Here is a 17,148-nt window from a genome sequence, read left to right on the forward strand (position 1 = left end):
AGGCCTCCCCACCCCCACCCCCACCCCCACCCCACCCCACCCCCACCCCCACCCCACCCCACCCCACCCCATTGCCATCCCTATTATTGGGAATTGAAAGAAATTGATTTAAAATCAATTTCCCATGTTAGTTTCCAAGATATATAAAAACTCCCTTAAAAAAATCAGAATGTGAAGAGCAGAGAGAGAAAAGGAGAGAAGAAAGAATAAGAACTTTGAACAACTCATCAGAAAGAAGGCATTTATACTATTATTAGAGGAGGATTTCTGCTTGTGATTTCTTTCTGACCATTAACGTGATCCAACACTCAATTATTCCACTACTTAATTCGAGAAGAAATGTATTTCTAAAATCCTTAATTTTTTTTCCTTCATTGGTATCAAAGCATTTTTTTGTGTTGGATTCGTATGAATGGTTGAGTTTATTTCATGAAAAATGTATGAATTTTATGTGTTAATTATTTTTCATGAAATATATAATCTGGTGGCGTTCAGTTTATATTCTGGAATGCTAGAATCACTGTAAAAATTCTGGAATTGATGGACATAAATGCAACCTAGGGTTTAATCTGTATAAACCCTAATTAAAACATGAGACCTAAATATTTATTTGATCATAACTTTTGATCTAGAAAATTTGGCATTCTGTGTTATATATCATTGGAAAGATCTTTTCAAGAGCTTTCTAACGATATGTGATTTGTTAAAAAAGGACTTAAAAACGAGAAAGTTATAGCCAAAATATGAATATGGTCGAATTAGGGTTACAAAATTCCGAAATCCTAAGGGAAAATATCCACCGTCTGCCCGTTTTTTTCAATTTTTTCAAAAATACACAATTCTTTTTCTTTTTTTTTTTTCCTGGAATCCACTTAAAGTTCCATTTTGTTTCACTTTTCCACTTCTGTTTGGAATCCGTTAAGGAAACTAAAGGAAACTTTAAAAAATGACCATTTTACCCCCAAAACGAAAATTACAATTTCACCTTAAAAAGAGCCTAAAATAATCAGATTTAATGATAAATATCGTTATTGGTACGTTAATGAAGTATAAAAAAATCTTAACTACTAGAGATTATAACTCAATAAAGAGTAATGATATAGCCACAAACTCTTGTACAAACTTATTTTGTACAAACTTATGTGGCATGATAAGATTGGTTGAATTAAATATCACTTGGCCCATATGACTTGTTTTCATTATTTTATATTTTCATTCAACCAATGAATTAGTGCCACGTCAGTTTATACAAAATAAGTTTGTACAATAGTTTGTGGCTGTATCATTACTCCTCAATAAATAATAAAAATCTACTTATTTTAAATTCAATTGATGGTTTGCGAGATTGAGCTATTTTTAATACTACTATTATAATTTAGCATTCTAATTACATGCATATTTAAAAAAAAAAACATGCATTTGATGGTTGTGGAATTAATTTCTTTATTAACCGATGGGGAAAATATTTAGATTTAATTTGATTATTTTTGCCAATTTTTAGGGTGAAATTGTTATTTTCGTTTTGAGGGGTAAAATGGATATTTTTTAAGTTTCCGTTAGTTTTCTTAACGGATTCCAAACGGAAGTGGAAAAGTGAAACCAAAAGTAACTTTAGGTGGATTCCAGCTAAAAAAAAAACAGAATTGTATTTTTGAAAAAGTTGGAAAAAACGGGTGGACGGTGTATATTTTTCCAAATCCTAATTTTGGAGAAGATGGTGAATAGTACCAGAATTGGTTTTTTGATGATTCCAGCTTACTCTGACCTCCGATTGAAAATCTAAAGCCATCATTGAAACCATGACAAAAAATCGAGTCAGAAGGCGCCAGACCCAACGTCATCGAAGCTGAAAGAGGTGGTGCATGGGTCCCACTCTCTGATTATGTGCATGCGCAATTGCGCACGCGCCTGACCGTGTGTGTGGTATAATGCGTCCAGATTAATATTTTCAATATATCTTGCTATTCGGGACTCTGATTTGGGTGCCGTTTGATCCGAGATTTAATTTTCTATTTATTTTTAACTTAAAATCAAAGTTTCTTAATTTTTAATTTTGAAATAAAATTTGGATCAAAATATATATTATTTCTTGGATGAGCATTATATATTAATAAATATTTCGCTCTAGTGGGAGCTCGAAAATATGTTTTTCATGGAAAGTGGCTGAAATTTGATTATATCTCGTATTTTAGTCATTTGTTAACAATTACTAATATCAATTTTGTGTTATTTGTCTTAGATGCCTCCTGTTAGAAAATTGTGGATTGAGAAAGAGAGATTAATGACAATTAGAGCTTGGGTTTCACTTATGGATCTAATTGAGACTAATAATAACTTATCTCATGAAGAGCTTGTGAAGAAAATGGAGAATTATAAGATGGACCATAATCGTTCTATATGCATGAATATAGAAGACATATATGGCATTTTTATCCGCTTAATGTACAGAAAAGTGTATATTAAGTATACAAACTGGGATTATTATCAACGAGTCCTCATAAACTCCTTACACGATGATGATAATACACTTGTTTTTAAGGCTCGCATGTTAAAGGAGATCGAGAATCCCTCGAACACATTATATGTTGAGGTGTGAAATTGAACTAATGGAGAAGCGCCATCTTACTTCAAAAATGAGGCAAACCTCAGTACTTAATATTCACACGAGCCTTCGAAATGGAAGACAAGCTAGTCGCCTTGGTAGAGGGCAGAAATTATGGTATGAGAAAACCATAAACAGAATCATTAAGAGGGAACAATTGCTTTTATATGGAAATAAACTTGAGTATAAGTTGAATGAAAGAGTCACGAGTAATAAAGAATATTTTAAGAACATGTAGAAGAGTCTATATATATTAGTTTAATTATATTTGGTCATTTCTTTCATTTGTGAATTTTTATTCATTTTGTTGGTTGAACAATATGATTATAGAAAATTTTTAGTTTAATTATGTATTTGTCTAAATATTTTAGCTCATATACTTTATTATAGACAAATTAATAAATATTTCGCTGTTGTAGGGAACATTATTGTATCCTGTCTCTTTGTTGTAGGGAACTGTTGATGTAATGTAAAATATGAAGAAGAAATAGGGTAAACATGAATTATAATTAAAAAAATATTAAAATATTGATTTTGTTTCTGATTTGAATAAGGATAATTCTAGGGTTTAGGTAATAATTTTAAGAATATTTATGAAATTGTATTAAAGGATAAAATTGGCTCTTAAAATCAAAATATAAAAGTTATTCCTTCCATACTTTTTAAACTCAATTGTAGAAGTGGGTGATTTTGACAAAAGTGATTTTAATTATTTTTACCAAACACCAAAATTAACTTTTAGATTTTTGAAATCACTTTTAAACCTATTAAAAGCAATCCCAAATAAGCTCAAAAGATGATATTAGGAATAGATAAGTAGAGAAACAAGGAAAGTAGAATTTAAAAAAGTTAATAATAATTACAAAGAATAATATTATTAATTTTAGCGCAGCCCAATTTCATTAGTTTTTTTATTACAAAAGAAATTTAAATTCACATTAATTTCAATTATTAAATTAATTATGATTTAAAGATTGAGATTTTGTGTAAAAATTTATGTTTATATATCTGAATCAATTGAATATACAAACTACAATAAAAATTTTCTTAATTTTGTATTTAATTAAGAAAAAAATTTCAAAATTGATTAAAAATTTTGACAATTACCTTATATTTTCATAATTTTTCAATTAATTAAAAATTATACAATTCATTAAATAATTAAAAATATTTATATTCCCAAAATATAAAACTAAATATAGTAAAATAATTTGTCATTGCCTTCTCATACTAAAAATAATAATTTGTCTGAACATTATAATTATAGAAAAATTTTATTATAGTTTATATGTTCAATTGATTCAGATAGGTGAAAAATCTTAAGCTGCATTAATTAATCTTCCATTATAGCGATAAAAACCTATTAGTTGCACTAATCTTTCACTATAACATTAAAAATTTATTATTCATGTTATCTTCTAATTAAAGTGTGAAAGGGAATCACTGAATATCATATGTGTTTAATAATTAATTATGTCAATAAGAAGGGTCATGTACGAAGGTGATGACCAATAATAACACTGGGTTTCGTTCTTCTTCTTTTTTTTTTTGTTTTCTTTTCTTTCTGAATTGATCCAATGGGTTTATAATTGATTAGCTGTGTCTTTATGGTAAATAATTTTTAAAAATTTCATTTTTATATCAATTTCTCCGTCATTGCCTCCGACTTTTATACTAATCTTTGGATAATACAATTATAATGACCTAAAAGTTTAGGTTTATACTACTCTTTGGGTAATACAATTTTAATGACCTAAAAAATTATTTCTTTCTGTATGTATTGTTGACCTAAAAATTTATTAATACATTGTTTAAAATTTCATATAAGAAACACCAACTTTCTTTTTCTATAAAAAGTTTTTTCTATAACAAGACATTTCCTAAAACTAAAGAACCCTTTTGCCACAAGGGTAACAACTATGAACTTCTATAAATAAAGGGATTCAAGTGTAATTATCCCTAATCGTTTTCCATTTTGCCGTCTCCCCTATCACTGAAATCACGTTGTAGATATATTAAAATTTCCATCCTTGTTTCCTTATGCTAAAATCTTTACGCCGGAACAATCACAAACGCTTCAATTCAACCTGTACTCCAAAACACCAAAGAAACAATTTTTTTAAAAAAAAAAATGATTTTTTCATCAGCATTATTAGCAAACCCGCCATGTGTTTGCCTTCCAAGAAAATTCCCCGTTCGTTGTTCGTCTTTACCAGTCTCTGCTGCAAGCCAGTTGAGATCCACCCAGTTTGATTTGAAGACTTACTGGACTACCCTTATTACTGAAATTGATCAGAATTTGGAAAAAGCAATCACAGTTAAGTACCCAGAGCAGATCTATGAATCCATGAGATATTCGGTGTTAGCCAAGGGAACTAAGCGGGCGCCGCCTGTCATGTGTGTGGCAGCTTGCGAGCTCTTTGGTGTTAATCGGATTGCAGCTTTTCCCACAGCTTGCGCTCTTGAAATGGTACGGTTTGTGCAGCTCATTTTTGTTTTTGTTTATTGACATTTTTATTATTATTCTTTTTGTGTTGGTTATGAAGAGTTTGAATTGGGCTTACTTTTGGGCATCGGAAGATGTTGAATTAGATCTTCAGTTGGCTTGTTTTTGTGTTGGTTGTTTATAATTGCCGTGGGAGTGGGACGATGAAGAATTTGATAAGTGTTTTGATAAAGTTTATGGTTTTGTGCTTTGAATCTTGCCCATAATTCTGTTTGGTTGTGGCACTTAGTTTTATAGGCTTGAGAATCTTGATGTAAATGAGAATGATACCTATAGGATTCTGAACATGTAAGAATTGCTGAAGAAAGATTTAAAAAGCTTATTCTATTGTGGTGAAAGGCTTCTCATTCCTTGTTCTTATGCATTAATTTTTGGTGTTCTAAGCAATCTGACAGTGAAATTGCGATTAGACATCTTCTAGTGAATTTAGTTTCAAGGCTCAATCTAGTGCAGCCAACCAAAAAAAAAAAAAAAATTTCTTAATATTTTAGAAGCTTTTTCTGTTGCCTTTGCAGCAAAAATTTTATCCGAGTTTTGATATTGGTAATTTCAAGATGTTTAAGAAAAAAGTATAGTATTTCAATAATATGTTTCTGTTGGATAACAAGGTCTGAGGATGGCTGTGAGTATTTGCATTGGTTATCCCCTTTTTCTAATCACAGGTCCATGCTGCTTCATTGATTCATGACGATCTTCCTTGCATGGATGATGACCCATCTCGCCGAGGTCAGCCCTCAAACCACACAGTCTATGGTGTTGACATAGCTATCCTTGCAGGGGATGCACTCTTCCCCCTTGGTTTCCAACACATTGTGTCCCACACACCCCCCCATCTCGTGCCTGAGCCCCGTGTCCTTCGGGTGATTGCTGAGATTGCCCGTGCTGTGGGGTCCACTGGCATGGCTGCCGGGCAGTTCCTTGATCTTGAGGGTGAACCCAACTTGGTTGAATTTGTCCAGGAGAAAAAATTCGGTGAAATGAGTGAGTGCTCAGCGGTGTGTGGTGGGTTCTTGGCTGGTGCAGATGATGATGAGATACAGAGCTTGCGGAGGTATGGAAGAGCTGTTGGGGTATTATACCAAGTAGTTGATGACATATTGGAAGCAAAGGCACAGACTCCAAGAGATGAAGAGAAGAAGAAAAAGAAGGGGAAGAGCTATGTGGCATTCTACGGGGTTGAGAAGGCTATGGAGGTGGCTGAGGAACTTAGAGCCAAGGCTAAAGAGGAATTGGATAGGTTCAAGAAGTATGGAGACAACGTGTTACCGCTTTATAGTTTTATTGATTATGCTGCGGATAGAGAATTTTCTGTTGTTGATTCAAGGTGATGTCAGCCTTTGTGCATTATGCTGCAGGAGGACGAATTTAGCATTGGTGATGATGGGCTTTGGGACAATGTTGATTGTTGTGAATTATCTCGCAGTTTGATACACAGTACAGAGTTGAGTTAACCAGTAAACTGGTTGACATAAAGCCTGTCTTCCTTTGAAGGAGGAAACTTGTACTTGATTGTGTGTTTGTAGCTGTACTTCTGCATTGTGACTTTGTCTCTTGTAGAGTGTTATGTGGGTCAAAGAAAAGCACATTGTGTTTGCCGGACATTGACAAAAATTAATGAGGTATATAATAACAAGGAAGGAATTTAAGATCCTTTTGTTTCTTCTTCATTCATGGAATTTAAGATCCTTTCAAAGTTTCAATCAAAGTCTTAAAAGATTCCCCTTTGTCTGTAAGATTACAATTTTAACCTTGCTTCTGATTGGATTAAGATTAAAAACCAAACAAAAAGAAGACGAATAAGAAGATTAAGCAGAGGAGAGGGAGAGAGTTATTTAAACTAATATTCGACTCTCTCTCTACAACCTCTGGAGATTTATTAGTTATATTTGAGAAAGGGGTTTCTTAAGATAAATTGAGGGGTGGCAGCGGCACCACTCTTCCGGCAATCCCCGTAAAGACCATTTTACAGCCCAACGGGCAACCCAACCCGGTTGACAAAGGACGGAACGTAATGATGTTAACTGAACTCCAAATACAGTTACCGTATGAATATCGTCTTCAGATATTTACAGCGGATCCTAAAACTCTTGCAATTTCTCAGTAAAGACAGAATCTTTCCATTGCATCAAAATCGGTCCCAAATCATTAGTGTAACAACTGAAATACTCAAAATTTTAAGTTCAAAAGGAAATTAACACAATCAATGATCGTGTCTTATTTGTCGCAGTTCATTTATGAAGCATAATATATTCATATTATAATATCTTAATCTACAAGAATATTTATAACACGAATATTATTTATATTGTTACTATTGTATTATGTCAAAATATTTATCTATTTACCCATCCATGTCTAGTGTTAATTAGATATTAATCATGCAGTTGCATTCATCTTGTACTAGTCATGTCTAATAAAAATGATTCATTTAGTAATCATATCAATTTTGTATCTTGTACTAGCCATGTCTAATAAAAATGATTCATTTAGTAATCATATCAATTTTGTGGTGTCTGTAAATATTTTGACATGAATAATAAATAAGTCATATTTATATTAATTTAAATTTGACATAACACAAACCTCATACGATAGCACAAATTAACACCCCCTATCCAAAAAAAGAAAAAGATAAGGGGGTCAGGGTTGAAAGGATAATGCGGCCAAGTAAAATAAAGATAAGTGACCTATTTCATACAAAATCAACAAACTATACGCTTACTTGGAAAAGTATAAAGTGAAAGGATGTATTTGTGATTATCCCATTTCATAACATAGCAAATCTAACATGTCAACTACTTGCTAGTACATTCATAGTATTCACTATTCAGCGTCAGCATAGTAAGCCGAGCCAAAGTGAACCCGATAAGAAACCTCTCCTTTAAAACAACACTCAATCAAATTATCAACAGATCGAGTCTGCGAGAGAAGAAAGCAAAGGCAAATGGCCGCTGCCGAAACCAGCGGCAAGAGCCTAGATCAGCTGCCTGCGGCTCTCTTGTGTACCATAATCACAAAGCTTGACGTGGCTTCGATCTCCTCCGTTGCTGCTACTTGCAGTACTTTCAGGGCCTGTGCCGCTCAGATCCTCTCTTTTCTGACCAGTTTCCATCTTCTTGTAAGTTGTTTGTTTATGCCGTTTCAGCTGTTGGTTATCAAAGTTTTATCTTTTTTTCTTGCTTAATTTGATTGTGGGTTTTTTTTTTTTTCTTCTAATGAATAAAGCATGTGTGAGAAAACCCCAGAGGTTCATATGAATGTTGGTGAAAATTTGTGGGGGGCAGAATGAAAGAAAATCAAAGCTAAAGAGTCTCAAATTATTTGCATGTTATATTTGTTTTGGAATGAAATTAATTCAAGAGAAGTTATGTGGGTTCTGGTTTCTTTTTAGTTGATTTCGTTTATGAAGTGGAATTGATCTTTGTTGGTGGATTTACGTTGAAGGATATTGCACTGTCGACGGAAATTATCAAGCCTTTGTTACCACCAAATCCATATCTTAGGAGCTTAAAGGTTGATTGTGGTAAGCTTGATGATTCAGCCATTGAGCTTATGCTTCGGCCTACATTGCACGAGCTTTGTCTGCATAATTGTGCAGATTTTAGTGGGAAGTTGCTTTCTGAGATCGGAGGGAAATGCAAGGATCTAAGGTCTATTCTTCATTCCCATCTCTTTTATCCTCATAAGAATAGTCGCATGCTGTGATCTAGAACGCATTGTTGCTATAATTATGGTGAAATATATGAGTTTATTTAGCTTCGCTTTATTATTAGCAACCTTGTTATTGGATTCTATGTCAACTTTCCTTCAGGTCCCTGTACTTGGGTTCTGTTGCTGAAAAGAGGGGACGGTCTATTCATATCTCTGATTTGGAGGAGTTGCTCAATGGTTGTCCTCAATTAGAAGTAAGCTAGTTTCCGGAGTAGTTAATAAAAGAGTGAATGGAAAATATAGGGAAAACAATTTGTCTAGATATTTGAAATGGATCAGTTGATTTCAGGGCCATCTGGTGGTTTAGTCATGGATTTGATCAGCTTCTTCTACTTCTGTTAAAATATTATCTAAGAAACAAAAATGAATTTTGTACATGATGAAGTTTCCTTTGAAGCTATTTGGTTGATAAGAAGCTATTTGGTTGATATTCTGGTTAAATATATTAAAAAAGGGAAAAAAAAAATTGGTTGAACCTGCTGAAGTTTCCTTAGATTCTACGCAGCTGATGTTTTTATCTACTTTGTATTAGATACGTTATGTTAATTTTTCATCTTACATTTTGCACTCGAAATTTCTGTGACATTTTTGGATCATCCACTACTTGTTATCTAATGTTTTTGTGATTGTTTTGGTAGGCATTGATCCTAATGTTTGACATCTCACTCTTTCTTCGTCATAACTTTGCTCGAGTTTGGGCTTTAGCTTCAGAAAAGCTAACTTCTCTTGAGATCGGCTACATATCTTCTGTTATGGTGACCGAATTGCTTAGCCCAAATGTCGAACCCCATCAATCACCGAACCAAATTCGACCATCCATATTGCCAGGCATTCAGAAGTTATGCCTTTCAGTTGACTACATTACTGATGCTATGGTTGGCACAATATCACAAGGACTTGTCTCCTTGACACATTTGGATCTTCGAGATGCTCCCCTTATAGAACCAAGGATAACATTTGATCTCACAAACTCTGGCCTTCAACAGATTAATCAACATGGGAAATTGAAACACCTCTCACTCATCCGGAGCCAGGAGTTCCTCATCACCTATTTTAGAAGAGTTAATGATCTCGGCATTCTTTTAATGGCTGACAAGTGTGCAAGCATGGAAAGTATTTGTCTTGGTGGCTTCTGTCGTGTTACAGATACAGGGTTCAAGACAATTCTGCATTCCTGCTCTAACCTATACAAGCTTAGGGTGTCTCATGGGACTCAGTTGACCGATTTGGTTTTCCATGACATCTCTGCAACTTCTCTTTCGTTGACACATGTTTGCTTGAGATGGTGTAATCTTCTAACCAATCATGCCATCAAAAGCTTGGCATCCAACACAGGTATTAAAGTTCTTGACTTGAGAGATTGCAAAAACCTTGGGGACGAAGCCCTTCGAGCAATCAGTTCCCTTCCTCAATTGAAGATTTTATTATTGGATGGGTCTGATATAAGTGATGTGGGTGTGTCTTATTTAAGACTCACTGTCATAACTTCATTAGTTAAGTTGTCTCTTAGAGGGTGCAAGAGACTCACAGACAAATGCATCTCTGCTCTGTTTGATGGCACTTCTAAACTGCAGCTTCAAGAATTGGATCTGTCAAATCTCCCACACCTCTCCGATAATGGGATTTTGACACTGGCAACATGTCGGGTGCCAATCTCAGAACTCCGAGTGCGACAATGTCCGCTGATAGGTGACACCTCTGTTATTGCACTGGCCTCAATGCTGGTTGATGACGACAGATGGTATGGTAGTAGCATAAGGTTGTTGGATCTTTATAACTGTGGTGGCATAACACAGCTTGCATTCCGGTGGTTAAAGAAACCTTACTTTCCAAGGTTGAGATGGTTGGGAGTGACAGGGAGTGTAAATAGAGATATCTTAGATGCTTTAGCCAGGAGTAGACCATTCCTGAACGTGGCTTGCCGTGGTGAGGAACTGGGTGTTGACCAGTGGGATAACTCTGATGGTATGTACATGCATGACTATGATGAGGTCGACGAACTTGAGCAGTGGCTTATGGAAGGAGAGGACGAGAGTGACAACGACGAGGAGATGGCCAATGCAGAAATCAATGCAGAACCAATGGAGTAATTTGCTAAGATAAGGTTTCACCTTGTATGTATGCATGTACGTGTAACTTGTATCAGTTTTCATTGATTGTGTATATCTACATACTGTTAACTCTTACATGTAAATTTGTGTTTAAATTTCGCAAAGCCTTGAGTTTGCTTTCGCTTTTGAACACTGTTGATTGTAGTTCTTTGCTAATAACTCCATAGGATTTCATTTTGCTACGAAATGATTAAAAATGAAACAGGCTTTGCTATGATATGTTTAATCAAACATATCGTGCATAGGAACAATCTTGCGGAGCCGTAGATCATTGAAGCGGTTGCATTACTTAGTTATGTGTTTTAGTGCACAGATTCTTCAACTCTCCTGTTTTGGCAATTTTAGTGTGCTCTCTGTTAATTTCACATATCTGCTATTGAAATTACAATTATTATACGTTTAGTGAGAGTCTAAATCGTTACAGTTATAACGTAGTCTAGAGATTACCAAGCATAGCTTGAAACCTACGTCAAATAAAAGGCGAGTTCTGCCGACAATCAAAATTAGAATTTTATGTTTATATGTCACTGCGTTTTGACGAGACAAGCCCTGGTGGGTGAAGCTCCAATCCAAGGTATCAGTTATAACAAATGATAATAATGTTTGTTGACTAGTAACCTTATCCACACCCAAAAAAAAAGAAAAAAAATTGTTGATGGTGATCCACTGATCCTGCGTTCTTGGTGCCTGCCCCCACCAACTTTGTTCAAAGGAATATTTAAAGTGGATTCCTATTTCATCTTTAGGCCCTCATTGATGTTCATTATCTTGCTTCTTTTATATTTTTATGCTGGGTGGGGTGGCCATGAAAGTGATGCTTGTCTCCTTTCTGTGCATCAATTATTACTGTGAAGATCTATGAAGATCATTTCTGTCAATGATGGCAAAAGATTCCACTTCAATTCTTCATCAAATTGTTTATTACTTAAAATCTGTTGGCGTTACAATCAGCGAGTTATGAGAGTTAATTCCATACAAATATAACATAACTAGTCTCTTGACTACTAAGGTTTTCTTTAGCATAGTTTTTTAAATAGAATTTATTTAAATAGAACCTTTGTTAATAGAATTTTTACGAGTGGAATTTTCATTAAAAATATTTTAATTGTTTGATAGTTAATGAGAGCTTTTACTAAAAATTGTAAAATGACTTTAACAAGTAAATTTTATAACGTTATGTTATTAAAAAAATAAAATAAATTTGTCAAATAAAAATGATATTTTTAGATAATTTAACATTTTAAATATACTTTTCAACGTCAATCACTAAAATTTTAAAATTTAAGCTTCGAAACGTTAGAGGCAAAATAATTTATTTAATTTTTAAAAACTCTACTAAAAAAATAACCAAATAACAACCAAAAAAATTGAAAATGACTTATGGCATTAAATGAATACTTATGTCTAATAAACGAGTCATACCAAACATGCACTAAATATATTTTTAGCTGAAAAATATACGCTATATAAAGATAGTAATTAACGAGAGAAAATTTTAAATCTCGCATAGCTGGGGACTTGAACTTTTTCGTTAGTCTATACCCCATGGCCGGGTGATTTCCATGCACCAAACTCTTTGAAGAACATTGATAATTATATAAAATTATGAATAAGATGCAGACAAGATGCTGACAGAATACCTTTCAGCTTATTTATTTTTTTTCGAATAATTTGACATTAGGGGAAGAGAAAGTTGTAATTAAGTGCATGCTTTTAACGTGTGTTTTAAACATATTCGGTGTAAATTTTTCAAAATAGCTTTTTTTTCCATTTTAAGTAAAAAAAGAAAAGAAAAAGGCAGCTTCATACTTAATAATAATATCTTCAGTCAATATTAAAGTCTCTTTTCAAGAGTCCATTGCCGAGTTGGGATCGTGATTCACGTGTATTAAAATTAGAATGTGAATTCCAGTCTGGACATATCGTCTAGCAACAAGAAACTGTTATCTAATTATAATCATTTTTCAAACACATGTACATGCTGTCACTAAACCACTGTTACCTCCTATTCAAAGTAATGTCATTTTTGTTGTTTATTAGCTAAAAGAGAAGGTCATTTTCGTTTTAATGAAAATTTAAAGTATAAAATTATAAAATAATTTAAGAGGGGTTTGGACTATGGGGAAAAAAAAAAACTCTCATTTTCTCGCTTATTTTATTTATTTATTTTGAAATAACATTGATATCCTAATCTCATGCGTGCAAAAAATTATATTATCCTAACAAGTCAATTCATATTTATAATATAATTCGCAAATAATGCATGTGATTAATCCCCAAGGCCAAGACCTTTTGCCGCGTTACAATTTTTTTTTTTAATTTTGTTATACATAGATTGTTACTGATATTATATTAGACATTACAATTACAATATTTACAATCGTACTAAACAACTGGAACCATCGCCATACATTAACCCACTAAAGTACTTGTCAAAATACTTTAAACCCTCTTTAATATTCGATGTGTGCTTACTCCACTCACATTTCGTTCGAGAGGTGTCTACTCCACTCACATTTCGTAAGGGATAGACTGTCTTCACTCAATTAGTTAATAATTGAGGAAGAACTGAAACTAACCTCTATAATATACTCTTACGGAGGCTCAAACTCTTACACTCAATATTGTAAGTGTAAGATTTCTCCCATTGGACCAAAGACTTATAGATTTTGCGACGTTACAGTTGAACTTCTAGTAACACGCGAATATTACCTCACAAGATTGTTTAAGTTATGACAACAATGTAGTAGTTACAAGAAGATATGGCCCATTATTAAAATATGGGCCCATGATACACAAATAAATAAACTGATCTATTAAATCCACGTGTAAGCCACTTGCTCCTATCATCAACTGCGAATATTAAAATGAAAATGATCTGGTCCTTGTCCGGTTGGCTCCGGAAGTAAAAAAATTATTAGACTAATATGTACTCTTAAATCCCTCTATAAAACCAGATATTAAAGATTTTCTTTTCGACATTAAAACTTTTTTAAACCTTTTAAAAATAAAAAGAAAAAATCTGCCTTGGATATTATGTCGTGAAAAAAGTTTATCCATTTCCATCCTAAAATATTCTTATCTATACAATTACATGATTGGGTAGTAAATAAAATATAAAATAGTAAAGGAAGAGAACTTCACCGAGTATCAGTAGAAATATTGTGCACACGTTAAAAAAAAATAATATTAATAATAATCAAAGTTGGGGGTAAATTCAAGTATTGGTATATTGTGCAATGTTGTTCGTGTTATAATATCGAGCAACATTACGACATAGTATATGGTATATAGTTAATGCATAGCTTAGACACTATTAATTTGTATAAAGTTACAATGTTGTGTCATGTATTTAGCTGCTCACCATATTATTATTATTATTAATGTTCATAATAAAATCTATTTTGGTGGACGATCATTTTCTCAATGATACGGCACGTATTTGGTTTGGATTTATATTTGACAATTTGTGTAATACCATCCCTTTAATAAAATCAATCGGTAACACGTAAAAATTTAAAAATATATATATCTCAACTATATAAGTGTATTACATTATTTTATTTTATTTTCTTTTAATTACTGTTATTTTTAGATACAAAAAAAATATTGAGAGGAAGCATTCCATGTCCAGGTTCGATGAATTGGTAAAAATCGTCTAAGTACATTGAACATTCACTTCTAATACATCTTAATTAATTGCTAAATAAACTTGACCAAAAAAGGAAAAAAAAAATAACAAACAAACAAGATCAAGCCAATTAATTAATGGTTTATTATTTTGTTTAGGTTGTGCTGTGATTTTTGTTATGTCATGTTTGTTTTAAATTTATCATATATGGTTCAAATTCTCATAGAAATCCTATATTCAAACTTGGCCTGTGAGACGGCTGTAATCAAAGTGTATCTTGAGGTACGTACAAATGATACAATTAATTAATTAATGACGACATTTATTTATTCGATGCTTGGAATATATATATAAGTTACTCATTGGATGCATGGAAAATAAATAATAATGTAGCGAGCGGGCATGCGCTCTAATAACTCGTTGTTGGCAGGATGAAATATTCCCACTGCTTTCATGAGTCCATACACCATAGCATTAGCATGTATGCATCTTTATTCCTATAACAATCACAGTTTTCTTTTTTTTTTTTTTTAATGTTAGAGCGTCTCAAAAAGGCTCTATAAATTTTACTCTTCAAATATTTATTTGCTTACCTATGTGGTGTATAGAAGAGTGAAAAAATATATTATTCTTCAAAAGACTCTTCAAATAGAAATTAATTAATATTATTTTAATTAAATAACTAATTTTTTAATAGAAAAGTCAATAGTAATTAAAGTGCATCTCTCTCTTTCTTTAACAAAAAGTAATAAAATATAAATTGAGGAGGAAAAAAGTAACTCTCCAAATTTAAAGAGAGATGATGGTTTCTTATTTGAAGAATCTTAATTGGAGTGTCTTTTTTAACCTTAAATGCTGATGTGAATCTTCAAATAAATAATAAAATCTTATTTGAAGAGTTTTTTTTTTTTATGATACTCTTACTTTACAAACCTGCAATTAATTCAAACAAAAAAAATTACATGATAAATCCATCGATATTATAATAAAAAGTCTTGATCAACAAAATAAAGAATAATCTACACTCTAAATTGATATTTAATTTTAAAAAAGTTTAGAAATTCATTTATATGACGATAAAAATTCTAACATACAGTATATTTTTGAAACGATAGAATCTAACTATTATGTGTACGTAGGATAACTTTAAAGTTTCAAATATCTTTTTTTTTTTTTTTTTATAAATAACAGTGTGACTAATCCAACACAAAAATTGCATCTAATAATTTAAGATATATTGACAACCATATAATACTTGAATTTTTAGATACTACTTTTAAGTTGATATAAGTTACAAATCATCATCCTCTTAGAATACTCGAAAATTTTCCCATGTTTTCTTTTTTTCTAAGCTCGAGTCTTTAATTTTCATAAAGCTCCAACAAGATCATTGAAAATGTTAACAAAACAGTAAACTAAACATAATCTGAAATAAACAAAATATAATGTCTACTTGACTAAATAGCATCTCAATCATTGTTAAATATAAAAAAATGTTAGCTTAATAATAATATATACAAGAATATATTATCGATTATAAACTTAAATAAATTATCTACTTCCACCTCCAATCATTGTTGTTCAAGTTAAATTTAAAGAATACTTAGTATTTCTAACTATTCCATCATATAACCTTTAAGTTTGATGGGTATAATTCACAGGCAAAATCATTATTGGCTTGGTTAGGGACCCTTAGTATTTATATTGGATTTTATTCACTCCCCTCTATCAAGAAAGTGAGTAATTATTCTTATCTTAATTTCTAGAAATTCGGAATGATTATTCTCATCATTATCTAATCGTAAAAACGCGAGTAATATTAATTCATCTCAATTTATAAATGTGCGCCACATTAAGGTTGTGTTTACTTGCTGGAGTGGGAGTGAGGAGTGTGGATTCCTCCCACTCCAGCGTTTACTTGCTTAAAATGGCCACGGATTGGGAATCCCACTCCGTGGGCCCCACTCATTTTTGGAGTGGGGAGTGGGAGTGGGACTCCCATTGGGGGAGGTGGGAGTGGGAATCCACTCCCACCTCTCCCTTTTTTACCCTTTCATTTTTAATTTAATTTAATTTAATATTTTATAATTAATAAAATAAAATAAATAATATTTATTTGAATAATAATATTATATTTAACTAAATAATAATTTACATTGATTCTAAGTTAAAATTATTTTAAAATAATATTATTATATTAATAGAGAATTAATAAATATAATATTATTATATTTATTTTAAAAATAATAGTACTATATTTATTTAATATTAATAATACTAAATAGTTTATTCTAATAAAATATTAATTTTGTACTAAATAATATTATATTATTATTTAATAATAAATTTAATATAATTATATTAAATAAAATAAAATAAGGTTTCATTTTATATTAAAATTAATAATTTATTGTTCATAATTAAGAATATTAATAATTATAATAAATTTACAAATATAATAAAATAAATATTATTCATTTAATATATTTTTTATTAGTTTTGTAATTAAAAATTATAATTCTTTAAATAAGGATAAAATTGTAATTTGAAACTATTTACTCCTAATCCAAGACAAAGTAAACACATA

At 31.8% G+C, this 17,148-nt stretch overlaps 2 protein-coding genes across 3 annotated transcripts; both read left to right on the forward strand.

Annotated features, from left to right (window-relative positions):
* Positions 1-4,539: 4,539 nt before the first annotated feature.
* Positions 4,540-6,756, forward strand: LOC18033694 (heterodimeric geranylgeranyl pyrophosphate synthase small subunit, chloroplastic). The gene is made up of 2 exons (XM_006422450.2): positions 4,540-5,072; positions 5,771-6,756. Exons 1-2 carry the CDS (start codon positions 4,734-4,736, stop codon positions 6,434-6,436), a joined length of 1,005 nt encoding a protein of 334 aa, XP_006422513.1. The 5' UTR covers positions 4,540-4,733; the 3' UTR covers positions 6,437-6,756.
* A 1,189-nt stretch (positions 6,757-7,945) lies between these two features.
* LOC18034077 (F-box/LRR-repeat protein 10) lies at positions 7,946-11,104 on the forward strand. Of its 2 annotated transcripts, XM_006422455.2 has the most exons (4): positions 7,946-8,226; positions 8,553-8,758; positions 8,920-9,013; positions 9,458-11,104. In XM_006422455.2, exons 1-4 carry the CDS (start codon positions 8,053-8,055, stop codon positions 10,907-10,909), a joined length of 1,926 nt encoding a protein of 641 aa, XP_006422518.1. In that variant the 5' UTR covers positions 7,946-8,052; the 3' UTR covers positions 10,910-11,104. The 2 variants fall into 2 exon arrangements, with proteins under 2 accessions (XP_006422518.1, XP_006422517.1); XM_006422454.2 differs by lacking the exon at positions 8,920-9,013.
* Positions 11,105-17,148: the final 6,044 nt, after the last annotated feature.

The sequence above is a fragment of the Citrus clementina genome, unplaced genomic scaffold (genome assembly GCF_000493195.1).
Source record: "Citrus clementina cultivar Clemenules unplaced genomic scaffold, Citrus_clementina_v1.0 scaffold_8, whole genome shotgun sequence".
Lineage (NCBI taxonomy): Eukaryota > Viridiplantae > Streptophyta > Magnoliopsida > Sapindales > Rutaceae > Citrus > Citrus x clementina.

Excerpts from the sequence above, each read along its gene's own strand:
- LOC18033694 (XM_006422450.2), top strand. The coding sequence starts at position 4,734 with ATGATTTTTTCATCAGCATTATTAGCAAACCCGCCATGTGTTTGCCTT. Across the intron at positions 5,073-5,770 it reads CAGCTTGCGCTCTTGAAATG|GTCCATGCTGCTTCATTGAT; the intron begins GTACGGTTTGTG and ends TTCTAATCACAG.
- LOC18034077 (XM_006422455.2), top strand. The coding sequence starts at position 8,053 with ATGGCCGCTGCCGAAACCAGCGGCAAGAGCCTAGATCAGCTGCCTGCG. Across the intron at positions 8,227-8,552 it reads TGACCAGTTTCCATCTTCTT|GATATTGCACTGTCGACGGA; the intron begins GTAAGTTGTTTG and ends TTTACGTTGAAG. Across the intron at positions 9,014-9,457 it reads ATGGTTGTCCTCAATTAGAA|GCATTGATCCTAATGTTTGA; the intron begins GTAAGCTAGTTT and ends TTGTTTTGGTAG.